Source organism: Bos taurus, chromosome 16 (assembly GCF_002263795.3).
Source record: "Bos taurus isolate L1 Dominette 01449 registration number 42190680 breed Hereford chromosome 16, ARS-UCD2.0, whole genome shotgun sequence".
NCBI lineage: Eukaryota > Metazoa > Chordata > Mammalia > Artiodactyla > Bovidae > Bos > Bos taurus.
This window is the reverse complement of record NC_037343.1, coordinates 76,458,733-76,485,333: the sequence shown is the minus strand read 5'-3', so window position 1 is coordinate 76,485,333 and position 26,601 is coordinate 76,458,733. Positions and strand designations below refer to the sequence as shown.

Genomic DNA, 26,601 nt, shown 5'->3' with positions numbered 1-26,601 from the left:
ATAGAATCAATTTTCCCCCCATTAAGTATATCTTTATTTACATAAAGGAATGTGCATTCTCCAAAACAAGTGAATAAATAAAGGAAAACCATCCGAAAGTACTGAAAATGAACTCAGAATGTAGAAAGTCCCAGGCGTTCAGTCTGATATTTCTAAGGCTGTCGCCCCCACACTCCCCAGAATCAGACTGTGAAAAGCCCTGCTTGTGCTTCCAGATGGGTAGGGAGCCATAAACTGCTGTTTGTTCTCAGTGCACACACTCAAGGTTTCCAGTGTTTGAATTGCTATGTATATCACTATGAGAAAATTTTGGCTATCAACCATGAGAAGTTGCAAAATAAGATCTTTAGGTTTATTGAAATGTTGTAGGAGTTTTCTTTTGGTGACAGAAGAACAGCCTCCTACTTTTAAGTATTTATTTAATCGACCACGCTAGGTTTTAGTTCTGCAGAAGGAAATGGCAGCCCACTCCAGTGTTCTTGCCTGAAGAATCCCAGGGATGGAGGAGCCTGGTGGGTTGCCGTCTATGGGGTTGCATGGAGTCGGACACAACTGAAGCGACTTAGCAGTCACTATAAAGAGTTTGGCCATGAACCAGTTACTCACTTTACTGTCCCTCCACAGAAGTATCACGTTGGTTTTAAGCACGTGTCCTGTTTTTCTCCAGGTTGTCCTCTGAAGATGGAGAAGAAGCTTCTGCTTACTTCTACGAAAGTGACGACTCATTTGAACCAAGAGCAAAGGCTCCTTCCCCGGGTGAGATGGACTTGCTGGGTGAGATTCTGGACACGCTGAGCACGCACAGCTCGGACCAGGGGAAGCTGGCAGTGGCCAAGAGCCTGGACTTCTTCAGATCAATGGACGAGATAGACTACAAGCCCACGGTGAGTCCGTTTCCAGCCTGTAACATTAAATGAACACTTTCTCACCTCACTGTGTTGTCCGATGTGAAGGTAAGTGTCAAAACTCCAAAAATATCGTAAGAGTTAATCATTAAGACATGATTTCTATAACAAAAATCCAATCAAATGCTAGTGTTTCTCATCATTAACAAATTATTTTGTCAAGCAGTTATTTCCCTACAACCTAATTTTATAGTTGTCTTTCTCCAGAACTTTCAAATGTGAAATGTTCCCATGTTTTTCCTGTATTTTTTGGCTGTTGACAACATTTTAGTAAGGGTATGAATTCAAGTAATGTTTCACTGTGTTGCTTCAGAAATGCCTAAGACTTTAAACAGATTGAACTGGATTCTTTAAAAACACAACAGAGAGAGAGAGAAGTAATTTCTACCCTGTTCTGACTGTAATAATTCCAGAACTTGGCATTGATTATATAAGAGTTGGCTTGTTCTCTGAGTTATCTGGTAGGATTTTTTTGCAAATCCTTTCTGTTTCTCAGCTTTTCTGTAGTGTAATGACAGAGGTTGTGCACATCTGAGATGCATGATTTGATGTTTGCCCACACACTGCAAAGTACTGGCCACAGGCAAGCTAATTAGCCTCCCTTACTTCACAGAGTTCACTTTTCTTTCCTCTTCTTTGAAGCCAAAGTAGTTGAGACCTGCCTTCTTTCCAGTTCGGTCCGCATGCTAGGCCCCTGAGCTTCGCCACCCTCGTGACTGAGCCCTGGCCTTCCTGCACCTTCCCTCCCCACCTGGGGACCACCCCTCCCATTCTGCTCTCTACACATACGAGCTTGACTGGATTCCCCAGAGAAGTGAGATCATGCAGTATTTGTGTCCTGACTTACTTCACTTAGTGCAGGGCCCGTCACTCAGTCATGTCCAACTCTTTGTGACCCCATGGGCTATAGCCCACCAGGCTCCTCTGTCTGTGGGATTCTCCAGGCAGGAATACTGGAGTGGGTGGCCATTCCCTTCTCCAGGGGATCTTCCTGACCCAGGGATCATACCCGGGTCTCCTGCATTGTGAAGGAGAATTCTTTACTATCTGAGCCACTAGCAGCATCCATATTATCCCAAATGGCAGGATTTCCCCTTTTTTAAAAAGGTGAGTGATAATCACAGCACATTTTCTTTATCCATTCACCTGTGAGTGACATTTAGCTGTTCCCGCAGCTTGCCTATACTGTGAACAGTGCTGCAGTGAACACGTGGACACACACCCGAAGTAGCGGTACTGCGTCTTGCTGCAGCACATCATAGTTCTGTTTTTAATTTCTTGAGGCCCGTCCATGCTGATGTCCAAAGTGGCTGCATCAGTGTACACTCCCACCCTCTTCTCCACATCCTTGCCGACACTCACCATGCGGGCTGAACTCTGCAGGTGACAGTTGCACGTGCCCGTCTCACGCCGTGCCTGTCTTTGGAGCCCTGGGCCCTGGGCGGTGTTCTGAACCCACCGTCGCGGCTATGTCTCCTTGGGGCGGGACTTCGAGTTCCAAGCCTGGCAAGAGAAAGATTTCAGAATGGGAAGGAATATTACTGAAGTAACGTGCCTTCCGTTTCTTCTAAATGTGTCGTTTCTCCTCTTAGAACAAATCCAACGCACCCAGCGAGAGCAACCTGGCCCTGCTGTGCAGCGGCTCCGGGGACCAGGCTGGGTGGCACCGGGGCCAGGACGACAGCGCCCTGCTCGGCCGGCAGTTGCCTCCCTCGCCCAGGAAGCGGCTGTCCTCCAGCGCGGGCACCGACCCTCTGTTCATCCTGGAGGAGGAGGCAGGCGAGCGACCCCTCGGCGCAGGGCAGCCGGGCCCCCTTCCGGGCGCTGGAGCGCCCCCTACGGGGAGGAAGGAAACGCTAAGCCCGACTGTGGAAGACCCGCCGGAGCCGGGCCTGGGGCGGCGCCTGTCCACGTGTGTTCCCTGGGAGAAAGAAGGGAAAGAAGCTCCAGAGACCGCAGAGGGGTCTGGGCTGCTTCAGGAGGTGGTGTCCTTGTGTCACATCACGTCTGCTTTCCAACAAGACCTGCACGTCTCAGGAGGGAGGGCGAGCGGAAACCAAGCTTAGTCAGTGAACGAAGTGCCTGTTGCAGGCACCCAGCCTTCCACGGAGACATTCAGGAGCCCACCACCCCGTGTCGTAAACAAGCAGTGGTCGGAAAGGCGACTCTTCCTGCTGTCTGAAGTTGTTTTTCATTTGGGACACTTACTGTCCGCGCTTTCGTCTCATGCTATGTCGATGATCCATTGATTTTTTAAACGTAAAGCTAATTCTCCTCTTGTGCTCTTCAGTCAGGTACGAGTTTGTATGTATGTATGTTGCAAGTATATATTGAACATCCGATTTCCCAGTGTTCGGTGCTTAACGCCACTTATTTAAATTAAGTATGCATCTAACCCGCACACATAACCAGGAGCTACTGTACTAAGCTGGTTGAGCATGACCTGGCCAAGATATCAAAACCTATCAGAACTAGCTTGAAACTGTTGACCCACTAATTGCCTTAATCTTAAGCCTATATTAAGCATACTTAACCTAATTTATGGGATTCCATGTAAATTCTGAAAGATAAGTTATGTGTTCTGCAGAGCAATAATGCCTTTTTCAATTCATCAAATCAAGGACAGAATTCATTTTTTCAAAGTTTAAAAGCTCTCTGGTGGACACTGCAGCCATGTTTTCCAAAAAGTATAAAGGTATACACATTTACCTGCCACTGAGTGAGATCCATGAAGTGCTGAATTACAATGAGAAAGTAATGACTGCTGTTTACAAACGACACTTTAAATTTCTTCACAGCCTCTCTTTGCCTTCGCTAACTAGGAGTCACCCCAGAAAGCCAGATGAAACAAAGTGTCCTAGTTGAAAAATGTGCTTGTCTGTTTTTCCCCTAACTAATAATTCTCTATCAGAATGCTTCATGACATCTCAGACTTACCGCTAAAATGACTGACTTTGTATTCTGCAAGTTGTAGATCTGCAGGCCCCACGCGGAGCCAGGGTAGCGTCCCCGCGTCTCTCCGCTCAGCACGTCCGCGGCGTTTAAGGTCCTGTATCCGTGCAGTACGTCTTCACCGTTCCTACGCCGTGCTTCACGCAGATTTCCTTGGTTCTCCCCTCACATCCCGTTTCTGTCCCGGGATCCCGCCCGGGCCCACCTTACCCATGGCTGTCATACCTCCTCAGGCTCCTCTTGGATGTGACCGTCTCTAGCCCCTCCTGGTCTCTGACGACCTGGGTGGTTCCGAGGAGGACAGGGCGGGTCTGCTGTCGGCCGCGCCGCTCCCGGACCTGTCCAGCGTTTTTGGCTGTGGTCGCGCTGGGGCCGTGGGTCCCGGGGAGGGGCTCATAACAGAAAAGTGCCGTCTCCGTCACCCCAGCCTGCCCCTGGGGCTTGCGAACGTTGCTGCTGGCCGGGGTCAGCCGGCTGAGGAAGCGCTGGTCGGGCTCCTCCCGGGAAAGCCGCGCCTTCCCTCCGGTCCTCCTGCCATCTCCTGGAGGAGACACCACGCAGGGCCTCCCTGGGGTGGGGCTTGTGCTTCCGGTCTGATGCATGGTATCCACACACATTACTTGGAATTCTTCTGCATGGGACGTGGTCTCTCCTCCCTCAAATTCACTGTCACACTGGGAAGTTCTGAGAAGGATTCCTGCATTGATTATTCCTATGAGTCTAGCCAGTCATGAAGCAATCAGGAAAAAAACAAGTGATGTTGTGGTTCCTTGGTTGCTCGCTTGTTCAGTACATGTACTCTGTGCATCCCCAGTCATGATTGTTTTCTTAATTTATCATTTTAGGAAAGGTTTGACAAACCAGTCAAGAACTCCCGTCAAAAACTGTGCTTCTATATTTACTGAAATAAGAATTTAATTTTCAGTCAAGATCCTGGAAGAGGCTTTGTTAAAAACATTTCTTAAGATACTTATTCAGATCAGTCTTTAAATAATTTGAGAAAAATGACCAAGGTTTTCTTTTTTAAAGTAGATTCCAAAATCTAAATGGATATACTTTGGGAGGACAGTTATTCATTCATGTATATGAAGGAAGACAATCTTGTTTTCCTTATAAGGATGAACTCTAAGTATTAAAGGGAAAAGTCTGTGATCCTTTTTTTAACACAAAAGTAAGATTCAAGGTTCTTGTTAAATTTTGCCTTTATATACTCATTACAAAATTCCATTTTATTTAAGTATATAAAAAAGTCCATTTATCAGAAGAGCTATTTTAAATGAGAAGGAAAAACTGTAACTATGGTTGTCAATCTGCTGGGCAGATATTCTTCATAATTTTTGAAAAGAATGTAAAATAGTCCTTGACTACGAATATTGGAATGAGGCGTTTTTTCCTTTAGAATTCTCCATTTGGAGAATGGGATCACTGTGAGTGTAGCCTTGATAGAATCTGGGTTTTAGTCCCACTTACCCAATAAGCTTCAGAGCCTCAGAAATGTGAGTTCTTCTCTTAGTCACCTCCCCGGGTGTTTCACCACGGTGTATGGTGAGGACAGTCACCCACCGACAAATCACATTTGTGTTAAGGTATTTTAAGCTGGACTTGTGCCTTATTTTAACATACAGAATCAGCTCTGATAGTCCACGTTAAAAACAAAAACTCAGCAAGTATTCCTATTTCAAACTGTTAACATTTTGAGTATTCAAACTCTGCTCTGAGACTAGACTTGCCTGTATCACGGTGGCTGTATGGAGAATGAAGGGACATTAAGGTGAGTTCTGAAATAACTGTTATCTCTTTCCTATGTTCATATTTTCTATTATAACTAGACAATATTTTCTATTATGTGTAAACTCCCCTGCTGTTTGAATTTTTCTCCCCCGAAGGAGCAACACCTGTCCTATGCAGAACTGTACAAACGACTCCGACCTTTGGTCCTGGGGCCTGTCTTTATGCAGCCTCTAGACAGTCACCATGCTCCCCAAACCCACTCTCTTTTTTACCCTAGAGGTACTGCATCCATGGTATTTCAGAGGATAGCAGAGTCCCGTGTGAATTTAGGAACTCTTGGTTCATTAAGTGTCGTTAAGTGGTATATTTTAATGGCTACCTACTTTAGCATATTTTAGAAAGGCACCAAAATATAGCATGACTATTTCTCTGATTAAAAATAACTCATTTGTTTAAGAAATGTTTATCCACTCTTGCTACTGTTCATAGGCAAGGTACAGTAACAGTGGACATAAGGAAAGAAAAGAATTGGCCGAGTGCCTGCTGTGCAGGAGCTAGTTAAAAGGAAAAGGAATTGTGAATCTCTGTTAATAACAACAATGATGTTAATATATTTTGCTTAGGAATTATTCAGCCAAGATTCTGTCACGAAAAAAAAAAAAGCCTTTTAAAGCTGCTTAAACTAAAACATGCTCTAAGTACAGAACCACTGTACCATCTTTCTCTGCTGTTACACGACGTGCAAGAATGCTGCTGTCTAGGAGACCTGCTCTTAAAGGACAGACTCAGAGGCTCTGAGAAGCCGGGTGTTCTCGTCCAGCTGGCTGTCCAGCACCCTCTGCTCCCTTGTACCCAGGCAGCGAGGCTTGGTGCTGAACGCGGCCCCTCGGGACCACCCGGGACCAGTCTCCACTCTGTTCAGGATGAACTGAGCATGTGGACGCCTGTCGACGGCAAGGAGTTCTGCTCTCTTTACCCTGATAACAGCATTCTCTGCAAACACTTCCCCTGCACCCCACACACTCGAAAGCTGTCTGTGACAGTGCTGCTGTGGAGTCTGTGCTTGTATCTAACAGACGAGACCCAGGAATGCTAATGAATTCATTGTTTCTGAAGTAAGGTGAAGAGGAAAAAAAACTGTGACTGTTGTCATAATTAGTAGATCTTCCTTCTTTTTCTAGAATATCTGGATTTTCAGGAAAAGATTATTTTCACGAAAAAATTTTCTAATGTGAATTCCATTTTGTTTCACATACAAGATCTTGATTCTGGCTGGATAGCTGTAGATCAGAACATAAAGGATGTAAAATGAACCCCAAACCTAATTCCCCCAAAGCATTTCTTCATATAGGAGATGGTTTTTTACAAACTCTGTCAGCACTGATGTCCTTCCTCTGTCTAGCCCAGGAATTTGTTAGTATCTGTTTCTTAAGTCTTGTTTAAGAGGCAGAGTTCTTTTGAGCAAATCAGTCAATGTTTTGATTTGGTCAAGATAGGGAATTATGTGTATTTAGAAAGAAGCATATTTTATCTTGAAAATAATATAGGATTTTGTGCAATATTTTTTTTCTTGCATAATTTAGTTCATATAAATATGCACATCTGCTTTTCAAGCAGATGCCTTAAGGTCATGTTTTTCAGTATTTGTGTAGAATTGTATGTAGCAATGTTCCAGGTGATTTTAGGGGGAAAAAAAAAACTTTTTACTGTTGGCAGGAAAAATGTTTTTATTTAAAATAATTATGAATATTGCATTATTGTATCATAACTAACTGCCTCAGCAACAATGAATATGCAATAAGAGAATCCTGAACCTTAGATTAGTATTGACAGTAGTGTTACTTTGAAAGAAGTGTATATAGTGCAAAACGCTGATTCTTCATTTGTACGTTTCACACATGCTCAGTTCTGTACCACGTAAATTGAGATGGCATTTGTACGGTGATGACAAACCATTATGTCGACTGTAATATCCTTTGTGATGCATCTCTGGTAAGATTTATAAAGGGCATTGCCAATACTTTTTGACTGTAAATTAAGTTAATTTTTGTATAATGTACAGTTTGTTTAACCTTAGAGCTTCTATAGATTTCTACTTTTTATTATACTTGAATGAGGCAGAAAAGCACTGTGGAAAATCTGTAGCTCTGGATGTGACTTGCAAACATACCAAAAAAACAGAATAAGGTACTGAACTGAACAGCAAACTTAAGCAGACGCTTTCTATCCAGAAAGCTATGTTTTTCAAACCAGACTTAAATGAAGTAATTTCAACTATAGTAGTCTTTTATCATAAAAGATTGCTAAGTCACAAATGATTACCTCTTTGATACGAGAAACCTCTGAGCCTCTTCGCCTCTGTGTTACTCCATGTCTCAGAAGAGAGCCCTGCTGAGGTACGTTGACACCTCTGCCCTTTGCTATATTATATAACTTCCAGGACAAAATTTGACTCTGCATCCTGGGTTCACTGTGTGTGTCGAGTCACCATCCTTCAGATGGTCTAGTTTCCACGTGGTTACTCTGAGAACCACTGAATAATCATATACCAAAAATGAGATTTCTTGAATCTGTTCCAATTTAGTACTTAGAGCAAACAAATGTGAACTGCATGACATCTACATTTTAAAATGCATGAAGCTTTTTACACAAAAGGTACATGTGAGGTTAAAAACTGAACTTTTCCAAAGCTTATTTCTCTTGCTTTAAACGAATAACTGTCTGGAAGGACTGAAACGCTTGAGCCTTGTTTAGATGTGATGACGTACCTGAACACACCTGCCCATCATCGAGACCTCGCATCCTTGAGGCTACAGGATAAATCATCTCTGACACTGACTACTGTCGGGAGGACGCTGTGTGTAAAAGTATTGTTTGGGGGATTTAAAAATGTATGCAAAAGTCAATATTGGATGAACAACACATTACCATGAAGTGCCCAACAATGCAGGTTGAAAATAAAGTTGGTCATAATCAAACCCGCCCGGGGGTGACTCTTCTGTAATGACTGGCCAGCTCTCCCATCAGAGTTCCCGGTGAACTGTCACAAGGACCCCTGGCCCTTCATCTCAGAGCCTTAGGACTGCTGCAGTGTAAACTCAGGTCTAAGCCCTTCTGGCAGGCCTGCTGGGGAGGGAGGCGTCCAGTGTCTCATGTCTGGGCAGCCAACTTCATGAGGCTCATAAATGACAGAAGAGGTACGTCAGTGTCAGTAAGGTCAGCAGAACAGGGCTAGCAGCCAAGCCAGACCAGGACTTACTGACCTTCATGGAAAAGCCGCGGATGGATAGATAAGAGATAGAGGGTTGTCAACAGTGCTCCCCAGCCTGGGAAGGTGTGCTGATTTCCAGGGGCTCTTGGGCCCACCTAGAGCAAAAGTCAAACTTGAATTAAGCATAAAGTTTCCCTTGGGTGCAGAATTTCTGGGAATGATATGCTGAACTTTGCATAGAAGCAAAGGTCTTCCCTTGAGAAGAGAGAGAGTATCCTTCAAATCCTAAGATATAGCTAACTTTGATGGATTTTTAATTTTTAAAACTGTGCCTGCTACCATCACAGAGTTGATCTCAGTACCTTTCTCAGTGTCTTGAGACAAATGATGCAATTTTAATTTTACAGATGCAGATACAGAAACCTGGCTGGATTTTCCTTGTGTGAAAATGAGAGTGTTCTTTTTGGAGTATTATTTTGCTGTGAGTGAGAATCTCCTTGCCTAGAAGTGACAATGAATTATAGAACACACAAAACTTTACACATTTATGGAAAATACAGTATTAATAGGGTAAAAATTAAATAGTGTACTATGGAAGGTTTCTGGGTGAATTAAGACCTTCCCCAAGTTCTGCCATTGGTGTGGTCCTGTCACCTGATTTCCCTGAATATTCCTCTATTTAAAATAGACGTCTGTCCTTAGAATGAATGTATAATGTCAAGAAACCTTTGTGTACATTGCAGCTGCCACATACAGTCAGCCCTCTGTATCCATGCGTCCCCACAGGTCCAACCAACCCAGACTGAAAATACTAATTCAAGAGAGTTCCAAAAAGCAAAACTTAAATGTTTCTCCCACTGGCAACCATTTACATGGCACTTACACTGAATCAGGTCTTTCAGGAAATCTAGAGACTATTTAAAGTACACGGGGGATGTGCATAGGTCATACGGGACTAACCACATCATTTTACATGAGGGACTTGAGAATCCTTGGATCTGGCAAGAGACAGGGTGATCCTAAGACCAACCCTTGCCGTCAGCCCCTGTGGTCCCAAAGGACAGCTGCAATTTGAGAGAGAGAAAATATGCCTAAGTGTCCGATTTCATTTGAATGGATGGGTGTTTAGAACATAAAACCATAAGCCAGAACTAGAAACATCTTACATTTTATAGAATCCCGTGGCTCTTGAACCTACCTGTTCAGTAGAACCAGCAATGCAGTTTACAAAAGGATGGAAAAAATAAACTTAGACGGTGCTCCTAGGGTTTCTGGAGTAGATGCTGTGATCAGTCCTTTGTAGACAGGAAGAAACTGAGGAACCGAGGAGGCAAGTGGTGCCCTCCGTGTCGCATAGCAACAGGCGGCCTGGCTGGGATGGGAGCCTGACAGGGATCCAGCTTCACGCTGCGAGGCAGGAACACAGGATGGAAATTAAGGTGGCGTGCCTAACACACATTCTCTCCTGTGAATATTAAGGCTTCTTGACAAAGTGCACTGGGGAAGTTTTTGAGTACCCGATACCTTTTTGGAAGATGGTATTAATTAATTGCCCCTCTGCCTCCCCAGCTGGATTAATTCAATCTCCACGCATCTTCGTTGTGTGCACACGTGTTCTCTGTGGCTGCTTTCCCTCCCTTTCTCCCCTTCCTTCCCCTGGTTTTGTTCACACCTCTGTGGGCAATGGATGAGCCCCGCCTGTCTATGCATGGTAACTCAGGGAACACCTGCTGGTGGAGTGATGCTGAGGACAAGGGAAGCCACACCATGGGTTTTTTTTTACAGTGGAGCCCGTTACTGACATGCAGGGGTTTTGAGAACACCTAAATGTCCTTGTCGGAATCTCCACATGTTTATCTACTACTTCAACATTTTTGCTCATGTTCAAGAACCAGCCTTCAAGACAAACTTCTTACTCTTTAGTATTCTAACTTTAAAATCAAACCTACTTTAAAAAATGATGACTGTTCCATATTCATGGTGTTTGTTCATAGTAACACCATTTAAACATCACAGCAACAATGTTTTTCAAATTTACAAATTACTTTTTATAATTGCAGTTTCTAATTTGAGGACTCAGACTGAGATATCAAAATACATTGATGGTATTCACTTGGTATTTTATCCAGTTTCCTCCAAAATATAAACTTAAATAATTTTAATTGAGCTGAGTTTTCAGAGATTTGATAAATGTCTGAATTGGATACAACCCATTAGGCAAAAATCTCAATTTGTGAAACAGATGTTAGGAAGAAGTTCTCTGTTTTATATTACAGACTTCCTCCATTAGGGATAAGCTTAATGGAAAACTGTTAGAAAACTATTTGAATTTCTAAGAAAAGGATGATTGATGCTTGAAACTTGTCTTAAAAAAAAAAAAACTACAGCAAATTAAAATTATTTCTCATCAATAATAATTATATTTAAGTGTGGTGACCATACACATACAGGAAAAGAACATACTGTATGAAAATGAAGGAACACTATTCTTGGAGGTTGTTGTGGAGGATTAATACTGATTTTTTAACCATATCTGTAAGGTGAATGAAAGGTTCCTGGGCATTTTGATTTCAAGATTATGAAAGGATTTTCAAGTTTCTTTGCTTACACTCATATATGCTTTAGGTAAATCTGTTGAAAATTAAAATACTGATATCAAGGTTGCCAGGAAAAATATCAACAACCTCAGATACACAGATGAAACCACCCTAATGACAGACAATAAAGAGGAACTAAAGAGCCTCTTGGTGAGTGTGAAGGAGGAGAGTGAAAAAACTGGCTTGACACTCAACATTCAAAAAACTAAGATCATGACATCAAGTCCCATCACTTCATGGCAAATAGATGAGGGAAAGTGGAAGCAGTGACAGATAAAGATCAGAGCAAAATAAATGAAAAAGAAATTAAACAATGGCAAAAATCAATAAAAGTAAAAGCTGGTATTTAGAGAAGATAAAATTGATAACACTTTAGTGAGACAAATCAAGAAAAAAAGGGAGAAGACTCAAATCAATAAATTAGAAGTGAAAAAGAACGTAACAGACACACAAAGGATCATAACAGACTACTATGAGCAACTATATGCCAATAAAATGGACAACCTGGAAGAAATGGACCATTTCTTAGAACAGTACAATCCTCCAAAACTGAACCAAGAAGCAGCAGAAAACATGAGTAGGCCTATCACATGTACTGAAATCAAAACTGATTAAAAAATCTTCCAACATGCAAAAGTCCAGGGCCAAATGGCTTCACAGGCAAATTCTATCAAACATTTATAGAAGACCTAACACCTATCCTTCTCAAACAATTTCAAAAACTAGCAGAGGGAAGAAAACTCCCAAATTCATTCTAGGAGGCCACACAAAATTTTAAAAATTATGGACCAATTCACAGATGAACATAGATGCAAAAATCCACAACAAAATACCAGCAAACACTGTGGCAAAAGGGCAGGTGATGAACTCAGGAGAAAGAAACAAGAAGGTGTGTGTCTGAGTCCTGGAACACTCAGAAATGATGGAGAAGTTTTGAGGCTACTGTAAGAATAAGACTGAAAACCAGAGGCAGGTGGCTTAAGTCCAAAACCTGAGAACACCAGAGAACTCCTGACTCCAGGGAACATTAATTGATAAGACCTCATCAAAAGCATCTATACCTACACTGAAACCAAGCACCACCGAAGAGCCAACAAGTTCCAGAGCAAGACATACCACGCAAATTCTCCAGCAACACAGAACATAGCCCTGAGCTTCAATATACAGGTTGCCCAAAGTCACACCAAACCCACTGACATCTCAGAACTCACTACTGGACACTTCATTGCACTCCAGAGAGAAGAAATCCAGCTCCACCCACCAGAACACCGACACAAGCTTCCCTAACCAGGAAACCTTGACAAGCCACCCATCCAACCCCACCCACAGCGAGGAACCTCCACAATAAAGAGGAAAGACAAACTGCCAGAATATGGAAAGGCCAGCCCAAACTCAGCAATATAAACAAGATGAAAAGGCACAGGAATACTCAGCAGGTAAAGGAACAGGATAAATGCCCACCAAACCAAACCAAAGAGGAAGAGATAGGGAATCTACCTGATAAAGAGTTCAGAATAATGATAGTGAAAATGATCCAAAATCTTGAAATCAAAATGGAATCACAGATAAATAGCCTGGAGACAAGGATTGAGAATATGCAAGAAATGTCTAACAAGGACCCAGAAGAAATAAAAAAGTCAATATATAATTAATAATGCAATAAATGAGATAAAAAACACTCTGAAGGGAACCACCAGTAGAATAACAGATAAGAAGATAACAGAAGATAGGATAAGTGAGGTAGAAGATAGAATGGTAGAAATAAATGAAGCAGAGACGAAAAAAGAATTAAAAGAAATGAGGACAACCTCAGAGACCTCTGGGTCAATGTTAAATGCCCCAACATTCAAGTCATAGGAGTCCCAGAAGAAGAAGACAAAAAGAAAGGCCATGAGAAAATACCTGAGGAAATAATAGTTGAAAACTTCCCTAAAATGGGGAAGGAAATAGTCACCCAAGTCCAAGAAACCCAGGGAGTCCCAAACAGGATAAATCCAAGGTGAAATACCCCAAGACACATATTAATCAAATTAACAAAGATCAAACACAACAAATATTAAAAGCAGCAAGGGAAAAACAACAAATAACACATAACGGGATTCCCATAAGGATAACAGCTGATCTTTCAATAGAAACTCTTCAGGCCAGAAGGGAATGGCAGGACATACCTGAAGTGATGAAAGAGAAAAACCTACAACCCAGATTACTGTACCCAGCAAGGATCTCATTCAAATATGAAGGAGAAATCAAAAGCTTTACAGACTAGCAAAAGCTGAGAGAATTCGGCACCACCAAACCAGCTCTCCAACAAATACTAAAGGATCTTCTCTAGACAGGAAACACAGAAAGGGTGTATAAACTCAAACCCAAAACAACAAAGTAAATGGCAACAGGATCATACTTATCAAAAATTACCTTAAATGTAAATGGGTTGAATGCCCCAACCCAAAGACAAAGACTGCAGAATGGATACAAAAACAAGACCTATATATGTTGTCTACAAGAGACCCACCTGAAAACAAGGGACACATATAGACTGAAAGTGAAGGGCTGGAAAAAGGTATTCCATGCAAATAGAGACCAAAAGAAAGCAGGAATAGCAACTCATATCAGATAAAATAGACTTTAAAATAAAGGCTGTGAAGAGAGACAAAGAAGGACACTACATAATGATCAAAGGATCAATCCAAGAAGAAGATATAACAATTACAAATATGTATGCACCCAACATAGGAGCACCGCAATATGTAAGACAAATGCTAACAAGTATGAAAGGGGAAATTAACAATAACACAATAATAGTGGGAGACTTTAATACCCCACTCACACCTATGGATAGATCAACTAAACAGAAAATTAACAAAGAAACACAAACTTCAAATGATACAATCGTCCAGTTAGACCTAATTGATATCTATAGGACATTTCACCCCAAAACAATGAATTTCACCTTTTTCTCAAGTGCACACAGAACCTTGTCCAGGATAGATCATATCCTGGGCCATAAATCTAGCCTTGGTAAATTCAAAAAATTGAAATAATTCCAAGCATCTTTTCTGACCACAATGCAGTAAGATTAGATGTCAATTACAGGAGAAAAACTATTAAAAATTCCAACATATGGAGGCTGAACAACACGCTGCTGAATAACCAACAAATCACAGGAGAAATCAAAACAGAAATCAAAAGATGCATAGAAATGAATGAAAATGAAAACAACAACCCAAAACCTATGGGACACTGTAAAAGCAGTGCTAAGGGGAAAGTTCATAGCAATGCGGCCTTACCTCAAGAAACAAGAAAAAAAGTCTTTAAAAAAAGTCAAATAAATAACCTAACTCTACACCTAAAGCAACTAGAAAAGGAAGAAATGAAGAATACCAGAGTTAGTAGAAGGAAAGAAATCTTAAAAATTAGGGCAGAAATAAATGCAAAAGAAACAAAAGAGACCATAGCAAAAATCAACAAAGCTAAAAGCTGGTTCTTTGAGAAGGTAAATAAAATTGACAAACTATTAGCCAGACTCATCAAGAAACAAAGGGAGAAGAATCAAATCAACGAAATTAGAAATAAAAATGGAGAAAACACAACAGATAACACAGAAATTCAAAGGATCATAGCAGACTACTATCAGCAACTATATGCCAATAAAAAGGACAACTTGGAAGAAATAGACAAATTCTTAGAAAAGTACAACTTTCCAAAACTGAACCAGGAAGAAATAGAAAATCTTAACAGACCCATCACAAGCACGGAAATTGAAACTGTAATCAAAAATCTTCCAGCAAACAAAAGCCCCGGTCCAGACGGCTTCACAGCTGAATTCTACCAAAAATTTAGAGAAGAGCTAACAACTATCCTACTCAAACTCTCCCAGAAAATTGCAGAGGAAGGTAAACTTCCAAACTCATTCTATGAGGCCACCATCACCTTAATACCAAAACCAGACAAAGATGCCACAAAAAAAGAAAACTACAGGCCAATATCACTGATGAACATAGATGCAAAAATCCTTAACAAAATTCTAGCAAACAGAATCCAACAACATATTAAAAAGATCATACATCATGACTAAGTGGCTTTATCCCAGGGATGCAAGGATTCTTCAATATCCGCAAATCCATCAACGTAATACACCACATTAACAAATTGAAAGATAAAAACCATATGATTATCTCAATAGATGCAGAGAAAGCCTTTGACAAAATTCAACATCCATTTATGATAACTCTCCAGAAAGCAGGAATAGAAGGAACATACCTCAACATAATAAAAGCTATATATGACAAACCCACAGCAAACATTATCCTCAATGGTGAAAAATTGAAATCAATCCCCCTAAAGTCAGGAACAAGACAAGGGTGCCCACTCTCACTACTACCATTCAACATAGTTTTGGAAGTTTTGCCCACAGCAATCAGAGAGAAAAAGAAATAAAAGGAATCCAGATTGGAAAAGAAGAAGTAAAACTCCCACTGCAGATGACATGATCTTCTACATAGAAACCCTAAAGATTCCACCAGAAAATTACTAGAGATAATCAATGAATATAGTAAAGTTGCAGGATGTAAAATTAATACACAGAAATCCCTTGCTTTCCTATACACTAACAATGAGAAAACAGAAAGAGAAGCAAACAATTCCATTCACCATTGCAACAAAAAGAATAAAATACTTAGGAATATATCTACTTAAAGAAACAAAAGACGTATATATATATATAGAAAACTATAAAACACTGATGAAAGAAATCAAAGAGGAGACATATAGATGGAGAAATATACCATGTTCATGGATGGGAAGAATCAAAATAGTGAAAATGAGTATACTACCCAAAGCAATCTATAGATTCAATGCAATCTCTATCAAGCTACCAACAGTATTCTTCACAGAACTAGAACAAATAATTTCACAATTTGTATGGAAATACAAAAAACCTCGAATAGCCAAAGCAATCTTGAGAAAGAAGAATGGAACTAGAGGAATCAACCTGCCTGACTTCAGGCTCTACTACAAAGCCACAGTCATCAAGACAGTATGGTACTGGCACAAAGACAGAAATATAGATTAATGAAACAGAACAGAAAGCCCAGAGATAAATCCATGCACCTATGGACACCTTATCTTTGACAAAGGAGGCAAGAATATACAATGGAGAAAAGACAATCTCTTTAACAAGTGGTGCTGGGAAAACTGGTCATCCACTTGTAAAAGAATGAAACTAGAGCACTTTCTAACACCATACACAAAAATAAAATGGATTATATATCTAAACATAAGACCAGAAACTATAAAACTCCTAGAGGAAAACATAGGTGAAACACCCTCCGACATAATTCACAGCAGGATCCTCTATGATCCACCTCCCAGACCCACCTCCCAGAGTATTGGAAATAAAAGCAAAAATAAACAAATGGGACCTAATTAAACTTAAAAGCTTTTGCACAATGAAGGAAACTATAAGCAAGGTGAAAAAACAGCCTTCAGAATGGGAGAAAATAGCAGCAAACAAAGCAACTGAGAAAGAATTAATCTCAAAAATATACAAGCAACTCCTGCAGCTCAAATCCAGAAAAATAAACAACACAATCAAAAAATGGGCCAAAGAACTAAACAGACATTTCTCTAAAGAAGACATACAGATGGCTAACAAACACATGAAAAGATGCTCAGCATCACTCATTATCAGAGAAATGCAAATCCAAACCACAATGAGGTACCATCTCACACCAGTCAGAATGGCTGCTATCCAGAAGTCTACAAGCAATAAATGCTGGACAGGGTGTGGAGAAAAGGGAACCCTCTCCCACTGTTGGTGGGAATGCAAACTAGTACAGCAACTGTGGAGAAGACTGTGGAGATTCCTTAAAAAACTGGAAATAGAACTGCCATATGACCCAGCAATCCCACTGCTGGGCATACACACTGAGGAAACACGTGAAAGAGACATGTGTACCCCAGTGTTCATCACAGCACTGTTTATAATAGCCAGGACATGGAAGCAACCTGGATGTCCATCAGCAGACGAATGGATAAGAAAGCTGTGGTACATATACACAATAGAGTATTACTCAGCCATTAAAAAGAATACATTTGAATCAGTTCTAATGAGGTGGATGAAACCAGAGCCTATTATACAGAGTGAAGTAAGCCAGAAAGAAAAACACCAATACAGTATACTAACGCATATATATGGACCAGAAACTATAACAGAAACAATAACCCTGTATGTGAGATAGCAAAAGAGACACAGATGTACAGAACAGTCTTTTGGACTCTCTGGGAGAGGGCAATGGTGGGATGATTTGAGAGAATGGCATTGAAACATGTATATTATCATATGTGAAATGGATCACCAGTCCAGGTTTGACACATGAGACAGGGTGCTCAGGGCTGGTGCACTGGGATGACCCAGAGGGATGGAATGGGGAGGGAGGTTGGAGGGGGGTTCAGGATGGGGAACACATGTACAGCCGTGGCAGATCCATGTCAATGTATGGCAAAACCACCACAATATTGTAAAGTAATTAGCTACAATTAAAATAAATAAATTTATATTAAAAAAAATACCAGCAAACAGAATCGAACGTTAATACATTAAAAGAATCAGACACCATGATCAAGTGGAGTTTATCCCAGGGATTCTTCAATAAATGCCTATCAGTGTGATACACCATATTTACAAATTGAAAAATAAAAAACATATAATCTCATAGATACAGAAAAAGCTTTTGATACAAATCAATACCTATGTATGAAAAGAACTCTCCAGAGAGTAGGCAAAGAGGGAACCTACCTCAACATAAGAGAGGCCATATGCGACAAACACATAGCAAACATTATTCTCGATGGTGAAAAACTGAACGCGTTTCCTCTAAGATCAAGAACAAGACAATGCTGCCCACTCTTTGCCACTGTTATTCAACATAGTTTTGGGAGTCCTAGCCACAGCAATCAGAAGGAAAAAAAAAGAGGAATCCTGACTGGAAAAGAAGAAGTAAAACTGTCACTGTGCAGATGACATGATATTGTACATAGATCCTGCCAGAAAACTACTAGAGCTTGTCAGTGATTTTGCAAAGCTGCAGGATACAAAGTTAAAGCACAGAAATTCCTTGCCTTCCTATACACTAACAACGAAAAATCAGAAGGAGAAAAAGGAAAAAAATGCCTTTACCACTGCAACAAAAATAATAAAATACCTGGGAATAAACCTACTTGAGGAGACAAAAGACCTGTATTTAGAAAACTAGAGGCACTGCTGAGAGAAGTCAGAGACAAATAAGAAAAGAGACCATGTTCTTGGATCAGAAGAATCAATACTGTGAAAATGACTAAACTACCCACAATCTACAGATTAGTGTAGTCTCTTACCAAATTCTAATGACATTTTTCACAAAATTACAACAAAACATTTTTACAATTTGTATAGAATCACAGACACACACACAAATGAATAGCCAAAGCAATCTTGAGAAAGAAAAATGGAGCTGGAGGAATAAACTTTTCTGACTTTACACTACAAAGCTTCAGTAATCAAGATAATATGGTACTGAAACAAAAACAGAAATATCGTTCAATGGAACAAGGAAAAAAGCACCCCCCCCAAAATCCACACACCTATGGGCCCCTAATCTTTGACAAAGGAGGAATAGACAATGGAGAAGAGAGACAGCCTCTTCAATGAGTAGCACTGGGAACACAGGATAACCACATGTGAAAAAATGAAATTAGAACATACTCTTAACATCATACACAAAGATGAACTAAAAAAAATGGGTTGTAGACCTAAATGAAAGTCCAGAAACTGTAAAACTCTTAGAGGAAAACATAGAACACTCTTTGACATGAATCACCACAAGATCCTCCTTGACTCACCTCCTAGAGTTATGGAAACAAAACCTAAAATAAACAAATGGGACCTAATTAAACTTAAAAGCTTTTGCACAGCAAACTAAACTATAAACAAGATGGAAAGACAACCCTCAGAATGGGAAATATAATTGCAAACTAAACAACTGAAAAAGGATTAGTATCCAAAATATGCAAGTAGCTCGTGCAGCTCAGTATCAGAAAAACAACCTAATCAAGAAAAAGGCAAAAGACCTAAACTGACATTTCTCCTAAGACGACATACAGATGGCCAAACACATGAAAGTATGTTCCACATCACTCCTTATGCAGAGAAATAAAAACCAAAACTGCAGTGAGGTATCACATCACACCGGTTGGAATGGCCACCATCAAAAAATCTACAAACAATAAATGTGTAGAGGGTGTGGAGAAAAGTTTACATTCCCTTTTGTAGGGAACATAAACTGATACAACCCACTATGGAGAACAGTATGAAGATTCCTTAAAAAGACAAGGAATAAAACTACGATATTACTCAGCAATCCCATGGCTGGACATATATTCTGAGAAAACAATAATTCAAGAAGACCCTTGTACCCCAATGTTCATTGCAGCTCTATTTACTGGCAGGACATGGAAGCAATCTCAATGTCTATGGACAGACTGAATGGATAAAGAAGTTGTGCTACATATATACAATGGAATATTCAGTTCAGTTCAGTTCAGGCACTCAGTCGTGTCTGACTCTTTGCGACCCCATGAATAGCAGCACGCTAGGCCTCCCTGTCCATCACCAACTCCCAGAGTTCACTAAGACTCACGTCCAGCGAGTCAGTGACGCCATCCAACCATCTCATCCTCTGTCATCCCCTTCTCCTCCTGCCCCCAATCCCTCCAAGCATCAGAGTCTTTTCCAACGAGTCAACTCTTCGCATGAGGTGGCCTAAGTACTGGAGTTTCAGCTTTAGCATCAGTCCTTCCAAAGAACACCCAGGGCTGATCTCCTTTAGAATGGACTGGTTGGATCTCCTTGCAGTCCAAGGGACTCTCAAGAGTCTTCTCCAACACCACAGTTCAAAACCATCAATTCTTCGGCGCTCAGCCTTCTTCACAGTCCAACTCTCACATCCATACATGACCACAGGAAAAACGATAGCCTGGACTAGACGAACCTTTGTTGGCAAAGTAATGTCCCTGCTTTTGAATATGCTGTCTAGGTTGGTCATAACTTTCCTGCCAAGGAGTAAGCGTCTTTTAATTCCATGGCTGCAGTCACCATCTGCAGTGATTTTGGAGCCCCCCAAAAATAAAGTCTGACACTGTTTCCACTGTTTCCCCATCTATTTCCCATGAAGTGGTGGGACCGGATGCCATGATCTTCGTTTTCTGAATGTTGAGTTTTAAGCCAACTTCTTCACTCTCCTCTCTCACCTTCATCAAGAGGCTTTTGAGTTCCTCTTCACTTTCTGCCATAAGGGTGGTGTCATCTGCACATCTGACTCAGCCAGAAAAAGGAACAAAGCTGGGTCGTTTGTCGCGATGTGAATAAAGCCGAAGTGTCGTACATAGTGAAGTCAGAAAGAGAAAGTCAGACGTCGTACACTAACGCATGTGTTTATGGGATCTAGAAGAATGGTACTGCTGAGCCTATTTGCAGGAAGGAATGGAGACACAGATGTAGAGACTGGACTTGTGTTCACAGCGGGGAAAGAAAGAGGGCGAGGCAAACAGAGCAACACTGACATATACACACTGCAGTGTCTAAAACAGAGAACTAGTGGGAGACAGCTCGACTCTGCGGCCTGCGACAACCTAGAAGGATGGGACTGGGTGGGGGCGTGAGAGGGTGGCTGCAGACAGAGGGGCTATTTCTATGCTTAAAGCTGATTCTGATTGTCCTGCAGAAACCAGCCCAACAGTGTAAGGTAATGAGAATTCAATTAATTGACAAAAGGAAAGAAATCATAAAAATCAGAGCAGAAATAAATAAAACAGAAGAAAAAGTTAAAAATACCAATAAAATAAAAGTTGGCTCTTTGAGAAAATAAAATTGATAAACTTTACCCAGACTTGAAATAAAATTGGATAGGACTAAAATTAATAAAATTAGAAAAAGGAGAAATCACAAATGATGCTGTAGATCTAAGGATCATAAGAGATCCTTATATGCCTTATATGCCAATGAAATGGACAACCTGGAAGAAATGAAACAGGAAGTATTAGAAAATATAAACAGATTACAATCACAAGTAATGAAACTGAAACAGTAGTTAAAAATCTTCCAGCAGAAGTCCAGGACCTCATGGCTTAACTAGCAAACATTTATGTTAGACCCAACACCTTTCCTTCTCAAAGCTCTTTCAAAGAATTGTATAGGGAGGGACACTCTAAATTCACTCTATGATATCACCATTGTAGAGTGAAACCAAAACCACACAAAGATATAACAAAATAAAGAAAGTAAAGGCCAATATCACCAATGAACACAGATGAGAAAATAAAATCCTCATAACAGAGTAGCAAACAGAATTCAAAACACATTAAAAGGATCATACACTGTGATCAAATGGAATTTATTCCAGGGATACAAGGATTCTCCAATATATGCAGATCAACTAATGCAATACACCATGTTAATAAATTAAAAAATAAAAGCCATATGATCATCTCAATAGATGCAGAAGAAGCTTTTGACAAAATTCCAGACCCACTTATGGTAAAAACTGTCCAGAAAGTGGGCATAGAGGAAACACATCTCAATATAGTAAGGCCATATATAACAAACCTACAGCAAACATCATTCTCAATGGTGAAAAACTGAAAGCATTTCCCCAAATATCAGGAATAAGAAAAGGGTGTCCATTCTGACCACTCTTATTCAACGTAGTTCTGGTAGTTCTAGCCCAGCAATCAGGGAAGAAAAATAAATAAAAGAAAAACAAACTGAAAAAGAAGCAAAACTGTCAGAGTTTGCAAATGACATGTTACTATACATAGAAAATCCTCAAGATGCCACCAGAGGAGCTTCCCTGGTGGTTCAGGAGTAAAGAATCCACCTGCCAATGCAGGACACAGGTTTGATCCCTTGTCTGGGAGGATCCCACGTGCCGTGGAGCAATGAAGCACGTGCTCCACAATACGACAGAGCCTGGGAGCCACAAATACCAGCCCGTGCGCTGCAGCTGCTGAGCTCGTGTGCCCTAAAGCCGTGCTCCACAGTAAGAGATACCAGTGCAGAGCAACAGAGGTGGCCACCACTTGCCACAGCCAGAGAGAAGCACGCACAGCAACAAAGACCCAACACAGCCCAAAATACATCAATTACTTTAGAAACAAGTTTTTGAGGTTAATTTGTGCTTTTATTTGCCAATATAATCAACTACAGTGGACTGCAAACTTTTTTGATTAAAAAATACATTTTATATCACAATGTAACACACACATATATAATATGTATACATATATAAAAGCAAAATAAAGTTTTACCAAAAACCCTGAGTGCTATTTTTTTGGAGACCTTTATTTTTAAAAAACCAAAACAGAAGAAACAATAATCTTAAAAACAGATGCCACCAGAAATCTACTGGACCTAATCAATGAATCTGGTAAAATTTCAGTATATAAAATTAATGCATGAAAATCTTTTGTATTTCTATACTAACAATAAAAAAAATACACAAATTAGGAAAACAGTCCCACTTACCATTGGAAGGAAAAGCATAAAATAACTAGAAATAAGCCTACCTAAGGAGGCGAAGTTTTAAGCTAGCTTAAAACTCAACATTCAGAAAACTAAGATCATGGCATCCAGTCCCATCACTTCATGGCAAACAGATGGGGAAACAATGGAAACAGAGACTTTTTTGAGGGTGAGCTCCAAAATCACTGCAGATGGTGACTGCAGCCATGAAATTAAAAGACGCTTGCTCCTTGGAAGAAAAGCTATGACCAATCTAGACAGCATATTAAAAGCAGAGACATTACTTAGCCAACAAAGGTCTGTCTAGTCAAAGCTATGGTTTTTCCAGTAGTTATGTATGGATGTGAGAGTTGGACTATAAAGAAAGCTGAGCACTGAAAAATTGATGCTTTTGAACTGAGGTGTTGGAGAAGACTCTTGAGAGTCCCTTGGACTGCAAGGAGATCCAACCAGTCCATCCTAAAGGAGGTCAATCCTAAACAGTCACTGGAAGGATTGATGCTGAAGCTGAGACTCCAATAATTTGGCCACCTGATGCGAAGAGTTGACTCATTGGAAAAGACCCTGATGCTAGGAAAGACTGAAGGCGGGAGGAGAAGGGGATAACAGAGGATGAGATGGTTGGATGGCACACCGACTTGATGGCCATGAGTTTGAGTAAACTCCGGGAGTTGGTAATGGACGGGGAAGCCTGGCGTGCTGCAGTCCATGGGGTCACAAAGAGTCGGACATGACTAAGTGAGTGAACTGAAGGAGGCAAAAGACCTATATTCATAAAAATATAAACACTGATGAAAGAAATCAAAGATGACACAAACAGATGGAGTAATATACCATATTCTTGGATTGGAAGAATCAATATTGTGAAAATGAATACACTACCCAACACAAGCTATGGATTTGATGCGATTCCTATCAAATTATCAAGGTCATTCTTCACAGAATTAGAACAGAAATTGTACAATTAGTATGGAAACACTAAAGACCCAGGGTAGCCAAAGCAATCTTGAGAAAGAAAAACATATCTGGAGAAGAGCTACAGTAATCAAGACATCATGGTACTGGCACAAAAACAGCAATGTAGATCAATGGTAAAGGGCAGATAGCCCAGGAACAAACCCCTACACCTATGGTCACCTAATCTGTGACACAGGAGGCAAGAATATACAATAGAAAAAAGAAAGCCTCTTCAATAAGTAGTGCTGGAAAAACTGGACAGCTCTGGGGTGGGATTTGGGGCATGGGAGGAAGGCACAAGAGCGGGTGGATATATGTATGTGCTTAGTCGCTCAATATATATATAGCCAGTTCATGTAGTTATACAGTGTAAATTAAAACATTATAAAGCAATTAAACTTCGATGAAAAATAAATTGTTTAAATGTTCAATTAAAAAAATAAAGCTTGAGTTGCACTTAAATCAGATGAAATAGTTTAACATCAAGATCGTTACAAGAGACAAGGTCACAACATAATAATCAAGGGATCAATCCAAGAATAAGATATAACAACTGTATTTATGCACCACTGTAGGAACACCTCAATATATAAAGCAAATTCTAACAGACAAAAACAGAGAAACCAACAGTAACACAAAAATAGTGGGGGACTTTAATATTCCCTTTACACAAATGGACAAATCATCAAGAGAGAAAATAAGGAAACACAAGCTTTAAATGACACAATAGACCAGACAGACTTAATTGATACAAAAGATATCCAACCCGAAAGCAGCGGCATCCACTTTCTTCTCACGTGCACAGGGAGCAGCCTTCAGGATAGAGCACATCTTGGGTCATGATTCCAGCCTCAGTAAACTGAAGAAAACTGAAACTGTATCAAGCATCTTTTCCAACAACTGTATGAGATTAGGAATCAATTACAGGAAAATAACTAAAAAAAAAACCCCACAAACACATGCAGGCTAAATAATATGCTGCTAAATAACCAAGATATCACTGAGGAAATCAAACAGGAAATTTACAAAACACGTAGAAACAAATGACAATGAAAGCACAACCCAAAAGCCGTGGGATGCAGCAGCAGCAGCTCCAAGAGTGAAGTTTATAGCGATTCATTCTCCCCTTAAGAAATAAGAAAAATCTCAAACAATCTGCTCTTCCACCTAATGCAACCAGAGAAAGAAGACCAAAGGATCCACAGTTAGCAGAAGGGAAGAAATGATAAAAGAGCAGAAATAAAATATAAACAAAGAAAACAATAGCAAATATCAATAAAAGTAAAAGTTGGTTCTTTGAAAAAATAAAATTGATAAAACTTAAGTCAGACTCAAGAAAAAAAAGGAGAAAATCTGAATCAATAAAACTAGAAATAAAAAAGAAATTACAACTGACACTGAAGACATCCACAGGATCATATGGTACTAGCAAAAGCAACTATATGCCAATAAAATGGGTAACCTAGAAGAAATGGACAAATTCATTGAAAGGTACAACCTTCCAAGACTGGACCAATAAGAAATAGAAAATATAAACAGACCAATCACAAGTAATTAAATTGAAAGAGTAATTAAAAATCTTCCAACAAACAAAAGTCAAGGACCTGATGGCTTCACAGGCAAGTTCTATCAAACATTTATAGAAGACCTAACATATCTCCTTTGCAGACTCTTCCAAAAAATTACAGAGGGAAGGAAACTCCCAAACTTGATTTATAAGGCCACCATCACCCAAATACCCAAACCAGACAAAGATATCACAAAAAAAGAAAATTATAGAAAATTACAGACCAATATCACTGAATAATACAGATGCAAAAGTGCTCAACAAAATACCAGCAAACAGAATCCAACAACACATTAAAAGGATCATATACCACGATTAAGTGGGATTTATTCTAGGGATGCAAGGATTCTTCAATATATGCAAAGCAACCAATGTGATACACTATATTAACAAACTGAAACACAAAAACCATATGATCATCTCAATAAATGCCAAAAAAGCTTTTAACAAAATCCCACACCCATTTATGACAAAAATTCTCCAGAAAGTGGGCAGAGAAGGAACATACCACAATATAATGAAGGCCATATACAACAAACCACAGCAAACATCATTCTCAATGATGAAAAGCAAAGCATTTATTTTAAGATCAGCAACAAGACAAGGATGTCCACGCTTGCCACTCTTATCCAACATAGATTTGGAAGTTCTAGCCATGGCAATCAGAGAATAAAAAGAAATACAAACTGGAAAAGAAGAAATAAAATCATCACTATTTGCTGATGGCATGATACTACACATAGAAAATCCTAAAGATACCACCAGAAATCTACTGGACCTAATCAATGAATTTGGTAAGGTTGTAAGATATAAATTAATGCACAGAAATCTCCTGCATACACTAACAACAAGAGTAAAAGAGAAATTAAGGAAACAGTCTCTCTCTTATTTCTAGTTGCAATTTACCATTGCAACAAAAATAATAAAATACCTAGGAATAAGCCTACCCAGGAGGCAAAAACCTGTACTCAGAAAACTATAAGACAATGATGAAAGAAATCAAAGATGAAAAAAATAGAGGAATAAATATACCATGTTCTTGGATTGAAAGAATACTGTAAAAATGACTAACCTACCCAAAACAATTACAGATTCGATGCAATCCAAATAAAACTACCAATGTAATT

At 40.0% G+C, this 26,601-nt stretch overlaps 1 protein-coding gene and 1 long non-coding RNA gene across 8 annotated transcripts in view; one reads left to right on the top strand and one right to left on the bottom strand.

Annotated features, from left to right (window-relative positions):
- DENND1B (DENN domain containing 1B) overlaps window positions 1-8,566 on the top strand; it is a 270,596-nt gene extending 262,030 nt beyond the window's left edge. For all 7 annotated transcript variants that reach the window (XM_024976901.2, XM_059875836.1, XM_024976899.2 and 4 more), the window contains 2 exons: window positions 668-884; window positions 2,498-8,566. In XM_024976901.2, coding sequence (XP_024832669.1) covers window positions 668-884; window positions 2,498-2,971 — 691 coding nt within the window. In that variant the 3' untranslated portion in view covers window positions 2,972-8,566. The remainder of the gene's footprint in view (window positions 1-667; window positions 885-2,497) is intronic.
- LOC112441872 (uncharacterized) lies at window positions 815-10,221 on the bottom strand. The gene is made up of 3 exons (XR_003029831.2): window positions 9,998-10,221; window positions 2,268-2,408; window positions 815-901 (listed from the first exon to the last, which is right to left on the bottom strand). It is a non-coding gene; the product is annotated as an uncharacterized lncRNA (long non-coding RNA).
- Window positions 10,222-26,601: the final 16,380 nt, after the last annotated feature.